This window comes from Meriones unguiculatus, chromosome X (assembly GCF_030254825.1).
Source record: "Meriones unguiculatus strain TT.TT164.6M chromosome X, Bangor_MerUng_6.1, whole genome shotgun sequence".
NCBI classification, from domain to species: domain Eukaryota; kingdom Metazoa; phylum Chordata; class Mammalia; order Rodentia; family Muridae; genus Meriones; species Meriones unguiculatus.
In genome coordinates this window covers 17,988,499-18,001,472 of record NC_083369.1, presented here as the reverse complement: position 1 = coordinate 18,001,472, position 12,974 = coordinate 17,988,499, and the positions used below count along the sequence as shown (strand labels likewise).

The 12,974-nt window shown below is 40.4% G+C and overlaps 1 protein-coding gene across 4 annotated transcripts in view; it reads right to left on the bottom strand.

Moving 5' to 3' along the window:
- The window catches only part of LOC110542928 (phosphorylase b kinase regulatory subunit alpha, skeletal muscle isoform), a 153,741-nt gene that overhangs the window by 72,435 nt on the left and 68,332 nt on the right, over positions 1-12,974 (bottom strand). For all 4 annotated transcript variants that reach the window (XM_060375543.1, XM_060375544.1, XM_060375545.1 and 1 more), the window contains one exon: positions 8,208-8,342. In XM_060375543.1, coding sequence (XP_060231526.1) covers positions 8,208-8,342 — 135 coding nt within the window. The remainder of the gene's footprint in view (positions 1-8,207; positions 8,343-12,974) is intronic.

Genomic DNA, 12,974 nt, shown 5'->3' with positions numbered 1-12,974 from the left:
CACATGCATTCAAATAAAACTAAAGACGACTTCCCAATTTTGAAGAAAGTGAAAAAAATCTCAAACATGAATTTCATATTTAAAAATTATACAAAAATATATTACAATTTTTATTAATTACAGTCTATTCATTTTGTATCCCAGCTGTTAATATATGTGTATACATACACACACACACACACACACACACACACTACACATTCAAATACTAAAAGTTTGTCCTAACCTAAGTTTAAGGAATAATGGGAGGTAACTGTAATCCCAGCATCTGGAGACAAGAGGGCCATGAATCTGACTTTGGGTTCTATAGTATGACCTTGACTCAAAAACAAACAAAAACCAAAACCAGAATCAGGGTTTTAGTGGTATGGCATGTTAGCAAGTGAGTAAGCCCTTAGGTTCATTCAGGAGCACTATATACAGAGATGTATGTATGTGTGCATACATAAATGGGGCTTTTTGAGACAGGGTCTCACGATAATTTAGGCTGACTTAAAACTTACTCTGTAGCCCAGGCTGGCTTACAACTTATGAAAATCCTCCTGCCACAGCCACCATGCTCTCCCTCCTTCCCTCCCTCCCCCCCTCTCTCTCTCTCTCCGTCTTTCTCCCTTCCCCTTCTCTGATTCTTTGTGAATTTCACATCATGCATCTCAATCTCACTCATCTCCCTGTTCCTCCATACCCACCTTCTGCCCTTGCAATCACCCCCACAAAAGAAAAGAACAGTATAAAAAAAAAAAATCTCGCCAGCTGGGTGTGGTGACACACACTTGTAATCCCAGCATTGGAAGCCAGAGGCAGGCAATCTCTGTGAGTCTGAGGCCAGCCTGGTCTTTAAATAGAGTCCAGGACAGCCAGGGCTATTACACTGAGAAACCCCATCTCAAGCCCTACACCATCACCCCTAAAACCAACCAACCAAACAAACAAACAAAAAACCCATCTTGCCGTGGAAGCTGGGGTGACACTATGTGTCACACTGTACACCCTTTGGTCCACACATCTTGACTCTCAAATGTTAATTGCAACGATTCATTGGTCTGGCTTGAGGTCTCTGGCTTCTACTGCACTATCAATACTGGATCCTTCCTGGGACTCCTTTCCCATATCCTGTTGTCGCCCTGTGTCATGGAGATCTTGTAGCTTTAGATCTGTAGAACCATCCCCTTCACGTGCTCCAGCAGTTCATAGACGGGGCAGATGTTGAGGTGAGCCAACTGAAAGCCCTGGATCTGGCCCTGCGTGGTAGCTGAGTTGGTGAGCCCACCAGCTCTCCTGCACCTACACCACCAAGGCCAGCTCTCCTGTACCTACACCACCAAGGCCAGCTCTCCTGTTTTGACTGTGCCCAGGCAAGCGGGGGTGGCAGCTCTCCTGCCTGTGGCAGGCCTGGCTGTATTTCTAAAGAACTGACACATTCAAAGGCATATAGTCTTCACTACTTAATCATGCATTAACAGACAGAAAGTTTAAAACAAAGCAAAATGGGAAAATTGTGCTATTGTAAGGAATTAAAAAATTAAAATAACTTGTATGTGAAAATTATTAATCTAACAAAATAAATAATAAAACTGAACACTGGAGGGGTAGTAAAAACAGACAGGGATATTTTATCTTATTGCTATAAAAAGTCAATGCTATTCATTTGTTGTTTTTTCTGAGGAACAGTCAGGCAGCATGTTGTAAGTGCTAAGAAGATAATCTCATCCTTACCCAGAATTCCTGTTCTGAAAATTATACTCCAAGGAAACAATGGTCTACACAGAGGCATTTATAGAAGAACAGGAGGTTTGGGAACAACTCAAACAATAAGGAAATAATTATTATAATGTTTAGAATAATGTGTCTATTTCAATGTGAGAAGATACATATGGAATGGTGGATAAATACAAACAATACGTACACACTCAATGTAGCTACGAAAAGGTACCTATGTGCACTAACAGATTAGACAGAATTTGTATTAAGCTTTATGTTTGATAATTATTAAGTGTAAGAAAAGAGACCTAACAGACTAGGATCAGAAGGAAGAAAAAGAAACCTTCCCCTACCAGTGGACTTGGGGAGGGGCATGCATGGAGAAGGGGGAGGAAGGGAGGGATTGGGAGGGGAGGAGGGAGGGAGGGAACCACAGGGGGGCTACAAAGTGAATAAAGTGTAATTTAAAATAAAATAAAAATTTAAAAAAAGAAATTCATAAACCTGATCAGCCTCACAACTTAAAAAAAAAAAAAACACTAAGCATGGTAGGTGGACACCTACACTCAGCACTTGAGAAACTGAGGTACAAGGGTCACTTGAGCCCAGTAATTTGCAGCCAGCCTGAGCAATAGAATGAGACTCTGTCGATAGATAGATAGATAGATAGATAGATAGATAGATAGATAGATAGATAGATAGATAGATAGATAGATGCATACATACATACAGATACATACATAGATACATAGGTAAATAGAAAGAGACACAGACAAGAGACAGAGAGACAGACAGATTCATGTATAGATGATGAAAAAGAGCTGCCCATCACTCCTAAGTATCTAACATGGGGAAGAACACTAGTTAGTCATACTTAGTGTGGACTATCTCTTTATTCTTGGTAAGATAGCAGCTTGTTTGATGTGTATTTCAAGCAGTTGTGTTATTGTGAAACTGTCACATAATATTTTGAAGACAGGGTCTCCTTATGTAGCGTTAGCTGTCCTGAAACTTGCACCGCAGCCTAGGCTGAGAAACTCAATCCTTCTTAGGTAGCCTCCTGGGAACTAATATAATTGTAAGCTTGTTTACAACATACTTTAAAGAGGCTCATTTGACTGATAAGATTTTTAACTGGCAATCTCTATAATTTGGGGAGATAACAGGTACTGAATGGGGCCTTTTTTGGTACATGACAGATGAGCATTCTTAATCAAAAATTTAATCTATATTCTAGAAATTACATTATCTAAATTATTATACAAATTTTATTTTGTGTAAGTTATATTGTAATTGAATTTACAAATATAACGTATTGTGGCTTGATTTAAGATTATATTGATTTCCTGGTGGTACTGTAATGAACTATCACCAATGTAATAGCTTAAAACAGTACAAATTTAGGCCAGCGAGCTGGTTTTGGGGTAAAGGAATATGGTGCTAAGTCTGATGACCTGAGTTCAGTCTGTGGCTACCGCATGGTGGAGGAGATAATCAGGCCTGAAGTTGTCCTCTGACCTCCACAAATGCACCAGGACATGAGCATGTGCCTGCAGCTGAGCAGTTTCATCAGGCTGCTTTCCCACTGTAGAGTTCTGGAAATCCAACAGACTTCTCTCATCTTGCCCCATGTTTGTCGTCTGTCTCTGTCAGTCTAACTTGGCAGTATTTTTGCTGGCACAGGTAGAATATTCCTTATTCTAAGTTCTCAGAACCTGAAGTGTTTTACATTTTAAAAATGGGAATATTCATGTATACTTTCCTGATTGAGCAAGCATCATTTACCTAAAGGCTGAAATCTGAATGTAGTCCAAAGCCCTAAATTTAGATTTCAAAATGCGAAATGAGGTTTCAATAGGGTTGGTTCCCTCTGGAGAGAATTATTCCTTGCTAGTCCTGACTTCAAAAGGTTATGGGCATTCCTTAGTAATCCCCATAGCAATAAACCCCACCTTTCGGTCTGATTGAAAATGGCCCCATGAGCTCAGAGATTGGAAGGTTTGGTCACCAGGTACTATTGGAAATAATTGGGAGGCGTGGCCTTGATGGAGGAAGCTGGCCCCCAAGGGCAAGAGAGCAGGAGAGCTGCTGGCCCTGCCTCCTGCTAGTGGCAGCATTGGGTGGCCTAGCCAGAGCAATGCTGGAGAGCTTGCCCTGGTGGTGTGAATAAGGGAGAGCTGGTACACTGACCAGCTCAGCTACCATCCAGGCCCAGATGCAGGGCTCTGAAATGGCCACTGCCAGATCTACATCATCTGAGAACTGTTGGGGCACATGAGAGGTCCTTGTCCTACTGAGAGGAAGCTGCAGGATCTCCGTGATATTAGGCAATAACAGAAGGACTGGGAAGCATTCCAGTGAGGATCTAATATTGATGGTGCGTCAGAAGCCAGAGACCTCGAGCCCGACCAAGGACTCATTACAACGAACGTTTGTAAGATAAGATGGTTTGACAGAGGGGTATACTGTGGGACACACTACAGCTTCCATGACTAATGTTTTCTATGCTTCGTTTTGTTTTGTTCACTTTTTTGTTTATGTGTTTTTATATTTTCTTTGGGTGAGGGAGGATGCAAGGGCAGAGGGCGGATATGAGGGGTTAGGAAGATGAGTTGGACTGGGGTGCATGATGTAAAAGTCATAAAGAATATATATATATATATATATATATATATATATATTAATCAGCTCAATCTAGGCCACTGGTTCTCCCTTCTTGCTGCCTATGGATCCTGATTTAGAACTCTCAGCTCCTTCTCCAGGACCACCATATCTTTCTTCCTATGTGTTTCCATGCTTTTCACCATGATGATAATAGACTAACCCTTTGAAATTGTAAGCCAGCCTCAGTTAAATGCTTTTCTTGAAAAGAGTTGCCATGGTCATAGTGTCTTTTCAGAGCAAGAACACTAAGACAGACCTGGAGAACGGGGTATTGCCGTGGCAAGCCTGACCATATTGCTTGTTAGTGGAGCGTACTTTGGGAGTTTGGATTAGGAAATCCAGAATACGTTCAAAAGGGCTTAATGAACCATACCAATAGCCAGTTGTGGTGGCACACACTGGTAGAATTGTTGAAGGAGGTGGAGGCAGGAGGATCATGAGTTCAAGGCCAGCCTGGACTCAACAACATGGACTTCATTCACCAAGGCACACCTGGCTATAACATCTGGCGAATGCCAGATCTATCAACAACAGAGACCACCACTGAGCCACGTTATGGCAAGCTGATTACATTCAACCTGTCCTCCATGGACAGGACAACACTTTGTCTCTACTTGAGTAGATACTTGTTCTGGTTATGGATTTGCCTTTCCTGCATTTAATGCTTCTTCCAAGGCCACCATCATGGACCTACAGAATGCCTTACCTACTGTCATAGTATTTCACACAGTACTGCTTCTGACCAAGGAACTCACTTCACAGCCAGAGAAGTGTGACAGTGGGCCCACAATCATGGAAGCCACTGGTCTTACCATGTTCCCAACAATTCTGAAGCAGCTGACCTAATAGAAAGATGGAATAGCCTTTTGAGACACGATTGCAGTGCCAAATAAGTGGCAGCAGCCTCAAGGGCTGGAGCAGGGTTCTCCAGAAGGTGATCTAGATTTGAATTAGCATCCAGAATATAGTATGGTTTCTCCCATAGCAAGGATCAACAGGTCCAGAAATAAAGGGGTGGGAAGGAAATCGTTCCACACACTATCACCCTTAGTGACCCACTAGGACAATTTTTGGGTCTGTTTCCTTGACCTTAAAGTCTTCTGGCATAGAAGTTTTGGTTCCAGAAATGGGGGAGCATTCCTGCCAAGAGCCACAACAAACATCCCATTGAACTGGAGCTCAGGCGTCTCCCCAGCCACTTTGGACTATTGATGTCCTTAAGCCAAGAGGCTAAGAAAGAAAGAACAATGTTAGGAAGGGTTATTGATCCAGATTACCAAGGGGGAATTGGATTGCTTCTCTGCAATGGAGGCATGAAAGGTTATGTCTGGAGGGTAGGAGAGCCTTCAGGGCGTCTCTTGGTGCTACCATGTCTGTGATTAAAGTCAATGGGAAACTACAACAACCTAATCCAGGATGACAAAGGGCACAGGTCCATCAGGAATGAAGGTATGGGTCACTCCTCCAGGAAAAGAGCCAAGACCTGGTCAGATGCTTGCTGAGGGTGGAGGATATACAGAATGGGTAATAGAAGAAAGTAATTATAAATACCAGCTAAGGCCACAAGATCAGTTGCACAAATGAAGATTATATGACATGAGTATTTCTGCCATATTTTCTTAGGATGCATTTGTACAGATATTTGTGTTTTATTTCTTCAACTTCCTTCCTTTGATCCTTCCTTCCTTCGATCCTTTGATCCTTCCTTCCTTCCTTCCTTCCTTCCTTCCTTCCTTCCTTCCTTCCTTCCTTCCTTCCTTCCTTCCTTCCTTCCCTTCCTCCCTCCCTCCCTCTCTCCCTCCTTCCTTCATTCTTTCCTTCCTTCTTTCCTCCCTCCCTTCTTCCTTTCTTTCTTTTTGGTATTTTGACAGCATTTCTCTGTGTAGCTCTGGCTATCCTGGAACTCACCCTGTAGACCAGGCTACCTCTGCCTCTCAAGTGCTGGAATAAAAGGCATGTACCACCACCACCCATACCTTTCCTCAGTTTATCAGGTGAAGTAGCATCAATTGAGAGAATACCAATGATTATCATACTTAAGTTTGAGATACTAAAAGGATGTCTTTCAAATGACATTGTTACCTATCCTAAATTTATAATGGATTTGCAGTTGTATGAGGGAAAGTTATATTAGGCATTATTATAACCTGCTTAAATACATACAGCTTTTGTGATTGTTCAAGGGATAGTTATATCTTGTTATGCATAATTATGATGTGGTTATGATTTTATTTCAAAATTGAACATGACATAAGGATATATGATTGTGTGTGAAGTTTACAAGGGGTGGACTTGTGATGGTTATTCTTGGTTGTCAACTTGACTACATCTGGAATAATCTAAAACCCGGAAAATGGTTGAGCACAACTGTGAGGGATTTTTGCTTAATCATTTGAAGCAGAAAAATCAATTTCTAGTCCAGATCTTTAAGGTGGGTAGACACACCTTTAATCCAGATCTTTTTTTAATTCCGATTTTTTGAGACAGGGTTTCTCTGTGTATCTTTGGCTGTCCTGGACTCACTTTGTAGAACAGGCTGGTCTCAAACTCATAGAGATTCATCCGCTTCTGCCTCCTTGAGTGTTGGAATTACAGGTGTGCACCACCAAGCCTGGTTAATCCAGACCTTTGGAGGTGGGAAGACCCACGTCTAATATGTGTCACACTTTCTTCTGGAAACCCAATATAAAGAACATGGAAGAAGGACGCTTGCTCTCTTGGCCTGCTTGTTCTTCCCCTCACTAGCAAGTCCATTCCTTCTCTGGAAATAGAACCTACTTCTTCTGGATTCCAGTGCATATTAAAGACCAGCTGAGACAACCAGCCTTGTGAATTAAACAGCTACTGGATTCTTGGACCTTACGTTTATAGGCAGCCCATTGTTGAATTAGCTGGAACACAGTCTGTAAGGCATTCTAATAAATCATATATATATATATATATACATATATATATCATATATATGATACATAGATCATATATATAAGTTCTGTTACTCTGGAGAACCTTGACTAATAAAACCAGTCCTTTATATCTGTTATATCATAGCTACTTCTGTAGCCTGATCTATCCCTATGATTGTATTTGGGATCCACCTCAAAAATCTAAGGTAATATTCTCATCACAAGTTCCTTAATTTAACCACACAAGAAAATTTGCCATATAAGGTAATGTTTATAGATACTGGAGATCAAAACCTGGATATTTGGGGGAAGGGGTGGTTTTTCAGTCTCTTGCAAAGATAGTTTAGAAATGTTACATATCATTTTCTATTTTGGGTAATATGACTGGAACTCAGGGTTTGTTTTTGTGTTCTGCCACTGACTCCCAGTCCTACAGACTCCCAGCCCCCCATATTTTTTGTTAGTTAACAGTGTAGCAATTTTTAATATAAAAATTCCATCATTAAATTTAATAAAAGAATAAAAATGATTATTCAGAAAAAGGTATTAGATTAAATATTTTCTGTTAATAATTAGTTCATTACACGACAAAATATAAAAGATCTAAAACAAATTACTGGATGACTACTCTACATAAAATTAGCCTGTATTCAAAACAGAAATATGGGTTCCAAGAAAGGGGAGAACATGCTAGTTAAACAAGCATTTATTAAAAGAATATAAACAAGCATGTCCTATATACCAAAGTATGCATAAAGCACAACTAAAATTATGAAGTCTACTCATAAAAGATTGGTTCAGAAACTTGGATCCTGCATTTAAATCCTTCTCGGATCCAATGGAACAGAGTAATACAAGTTAAAGAAGGGGGGGGGGTGGAAAGAAACCAGCCATCATCAAATAGTAATTTGATTCTAGCGGGCTGGCCAACAAACTTACCAAGACTGGAATAAATGTGGCTGAGAATACGAGCCGGCTGTACTCTGATGGGGTAGACCTCAGCAATGGTCTCTACATCAATTCCCTTTTCCTTCAAAATGGCCTTGATTTCTTCTGTTTCAGCTAGAATGGAGACTATAGGAAAGAAAGAAGATGAGGTCACCAGAAGGGTTTAGTCCAATAGAAACATTAAAAATTATCTTTTAGATTTATTTATTTTATGTGCATGAGTGTTTTGCATGCAAGTATGTCCATGTACCACATCCATACCTGGTGCCCATGGAGGTCTGAAGAGGGCATAAGATCCTCTGAAATTGGAGGTACAGACAGTTGCAAGTCACTGTGTGGATTCTGGGAAGTGAATCTGGGTGCCCTCAACTGCTTGGCTGAGCCATCTCTCCAGACCTCTAAAAATATTCTAAAGTTCATAATTTCTTTTGTAGAGGGAACGAGTAGGAAAGCATTATTGAGAGATTCTGATGAATCAGGGATTATTCTAGATAAAAAAAAATTACATGACTAGGAAAGGAAAAACATGACTAGAATATGAGACTGGGATTTTTGTTAGTTCCCTGTATGGGCCTACTGAATGGCACTTTCAGTATTTATCAGATTCCATGGTGAAATGGAAAATTTTAATCATGAGTCTTTTTCTAACAGTGCCGGTGAAAGATGACTGTCCAGGCTCTTCAGTGTTAGTGCACTTAATGTCAGCACTAAGAGTGTGAGGGCAAAATATAAATCACCAGAGTTGCCCTAAAACAAGAGAATGGAAGGAGAGTAAACTGAGGATGAAGGTCTGAGTCAGCAAGATATAGGTCTATATGTAGGTTTAGGAGGAGGATGGTTAAGGTAATACGGATATGGAGATGAATAAAGTAGTTTTTCCTAGAAGAAGCACCCAGTGTTATAGGAGAGACACATATTAATTCATTAAAAAAATGACCTTCAAGGTAAATGGAGATATGCATAGAACATCATAAGACCACTCAAAAGTGCCATTTATCTAGTCTGGATTTGAGAAGATTAAACTTGGGGGCTGGAGAGATAGATCAGTAGTTAAGAGCACTGACCCCTTTTTCAGAGAACCTTATTCAGTTCCCATTATCCATCTGGTTGCTTATACCTACCTGTAACTCCAGGGAATTCAAAGCCACCTGAGGGCACCAGGCACACACATTGGTGCGCAGACATACATTCAGACAAAACATTAATAGGCATTAAGTTAAAAAAATAAAGGAAGGTAGCCTAAAAGAGCTGGCGCTAATTGAACCTGAACTAATGAGTACATTGGTCTGGAGAAAAAAGTGAATGAAGGGCTGGAGAGATAACTCATCTGTTAAGAGCACCACTGTCTTCCCATCCAGAGGACCCAGGTTCAGTTCCCAGTACCTACACGGTGGCTCACAAACTTCTTTATCTCCAGTCCCAGATCATCCAATTCCATCTTCTGACCTCCACAGGCACCAGCTACTCACATACCGCACAAAGCCATACACGCGGGCAAAATGCCTATACACTTTTTTTAAAAGGGGATAGTAAGAGGATATCGTACTCTAAAGGTTGGGGAGGCAGTGGCAAACGACATAGATGTCAATGTTATGACACGAAAGATCTTACTAAGGAGTAAAAGAAGTGAAAATGGAAAGTTAGACAGGGGTTAGCTCATGGAAGGATGGGTGCTACTTTGGGGGTTTTATATATTATTGTTGGGCACTGATTCCAAAGCTGTATTCTATAGGACTTCGGGGTTCTACAGGGGCCAACAGAGTTAGTTACAGGAGTAGAAGAGACTAAAGGAGACTCAAGTAAATACACTTTTGAGGTCCCAGGAACACATTCAACCCAAGCAATTACATTCTTGTTTATATTTGTAAAATATTCAGAGTATGATGTCAGATGAGAGGGACATATATATGGACATAATGAGTACTGGATGGAGTGCAGAAAGGAGTTGATATCATAGAGGTGATGGTAAAAGTAAGGGAGAAACTGTTTCAGATGAAAGAGACAGCATGGAAAAAGATGCAGTAAGTTAGGTTTTATTGCTTTGCTTCCTGTTGTGCTGGAGAATAAAGCCAGGCCTTCACGGAATATCCAGTCACTTGTTCTGCTGAGCTACACCCTTAGGCTATGAAAAGTTCTTTGTAGTAGCAATATGGATTATGGAGGGGCAGTGAAGAGAAATGAAGTAAAGCACAAGGTCCAGTGTTAGATCACAAAGAGTCCTTGTAAGCCATAACAAAAAAAGTGAAATAGGAAGCCCCTGCAGAGTTGGAATCAAAGGAATAATACACCCTGTTGCATCTTCAAAAGATTGCACTTAAGGTAATAATTAAAGTATGGACACTTCTCTGTGTGGGCTACAATGATTTATAAAAGCAAAAGAATAAACTGACCGACCGTACGGGGCCTGTACTGAAGACAGAATTATCAGTTCAAAATAACATAGTAATGTAAGGGGAGATGTTGAAAACTCACATTAAAACCATGTTATTGGCACTGTCAAAAACAGGACGGATGTGAGAATGACTTGAGAAACAGAAAAGCCAGAACTTGTTATATAAATACAGGAAATCAGAGAGGAATAAATATGAATTGAAAGTGTCCTTTGAGTGTTCATTTCTATAGCTGGCAGTATTTAATGATACAGACACAGAAGGAATAAATAGTGGGAAAAGGTGATATGGTAGGAGGATCTAGCTGATCAACTTATGTTCCGTCTACAGAGCATAGAAACATTCAAGTAGGGCTGTCAGAAGCCATTAGAAACAGATGAGATGGACGGGACTATATAAGCAAGAGAAGAGGAACTAGAATATAACTTTGAGAAAACTCAGAAATAGATAAAGAAAAGCCTGGGGCAAGGGGAAGTTCTTATCTTCTAGCTTGTATTTTCTCGATGGAATAATGGCGCCAGCATGTGAGTGTGAGGAAAAAGGGAAAGGGTTTGGAATGAGGCTGGGAAACAAGACAAATTATTCAGAGCAAGTTAAGTGGTAGGCTAAGGACAGAACTCTCAGGAATACCAATAGAACAAGGGAAAGAAAAGAAGAGTAAACTAAGAATAAGGTAGAAAAGTACTTAAAAGAGGATGAAGGAGATCTACAAAAGCATAGCATCATGGAAATGGTGGAAATTAAGTTTTAGAAAGATAAGTGCATGGTATATACTAACTTATAAGTGGATATCAACCATATAATACAGGGTAAGCATACTATAATCCACAGAGCAAAAGAAGCTGAATAACAAGGAGGACCCTAGGGAGGATGCTTAATTCTATCTTAGAAAGATAAGTGCATGGTATATACTAACTTATAAGTGGATATCAACCATATAATACAGGGTACGCATACTATAGTCCACAGAGCAAAAGAAGCTGAATAACAAGGAGGACCCTAGGGAGAATGCTTAATTCTCCTTCATAGGGGCAAATAGAATAGACACCAGAAGCAGTTAAAGTGAGGGAACAGGAACAGACACTACCATAGAAGTTCTTCAGAAGACCCCCGCCAAGGCTTTGGCCCACAGCCAAAGTTTGGGCAGAGCACAGGAAGTCATAGGGAAGACTAGGGGGATGGAAGGACACAGAGGGGACGAGAGCTTCATAGGACGACCAACAGACCCAAGAAATCTGGGCCCATTGGGTGCTTCAGAGACTGATGCACCAATCATGTACCGTTCAGGGAAAGGACCTAAACACTTTGCTTGATAGGCCGCTGTCTCCATGTGGGCCTCCTAGTAAGGGTAGCCAAAGCTGTCTCTGACATGGACTCTGTTGCTAGCTCTTTGATCACTTACTACTGTTGGGGCAGACTTGCCATCCCACAGAGGAAGACAATTCAGGCAGTCCAAATGAGACTTGATAGGATGGGGTGAGGTGGTAAGGGAGGAAGGCTTCCCCTTTCTGAAGCCCAGGGGAAGGGGATAGGAGGTAAGAAGGAAGGAGGGTGGGACTAGGAAGAGACAAGGGGGCTACAATAGGGATGTAAAGTGAATGAATTATACAAAATAAATTAAAAAGGAAAGATAAGTGACAAGCCAATCTAAAAGATCTGCCAATATATTGATAATAAAATATCTACCAAGACTGAAAAATACAAGGCATCCTGAAACTAAGCAAGAATATTTCAGGGTATTAAACCACACTATAAAGTACTGGAGAGTTAATGGACTATGAAGAGGAAGAAATATCAATGTGAAAAAAGCCACATATGTTAGACAGAGATTAATATAACAATAGATTAAAAAAAATAGGACTAGGGAAATCTGAATATTTCAAGAAAGACTGTTCATAAAGAAGACTATAGGATCAAGCACCAAAAGGTGAATTTGTATTAAATAGGAGTGTAAACACATTTTTTTCTGAGACTTAAAAACAAGATTGTTGGGGTGGGAAGAATTGGGAAATAGAAAAATATCAGAATATGAAAATAAGCTGGCATGTAGTAGCAATCCAAATATTAGGTTGAAAACAAAGGGCACTGCTGAAAAAACAGAATATTTGGAACTGGCTGAGAATAATGAAAATGCTGACTAACAATAACAAAGACCAACAAACATGAAACTGAGTTGGAGACCATGGATGTCCAGTGCCACCAATCTGCTCATGGTGTATTTTCCCCATAATATCTTTTAGTAGGCATAGGATCAGAAAATGTAGGCTACTTGGAGCTTGAACTATAACACTTATGGTGTATAAAACAAAAGAATGATGCAATGGTGAATGGAATATTTAGATGATCAAACATGAGGTATGGGGTAGAA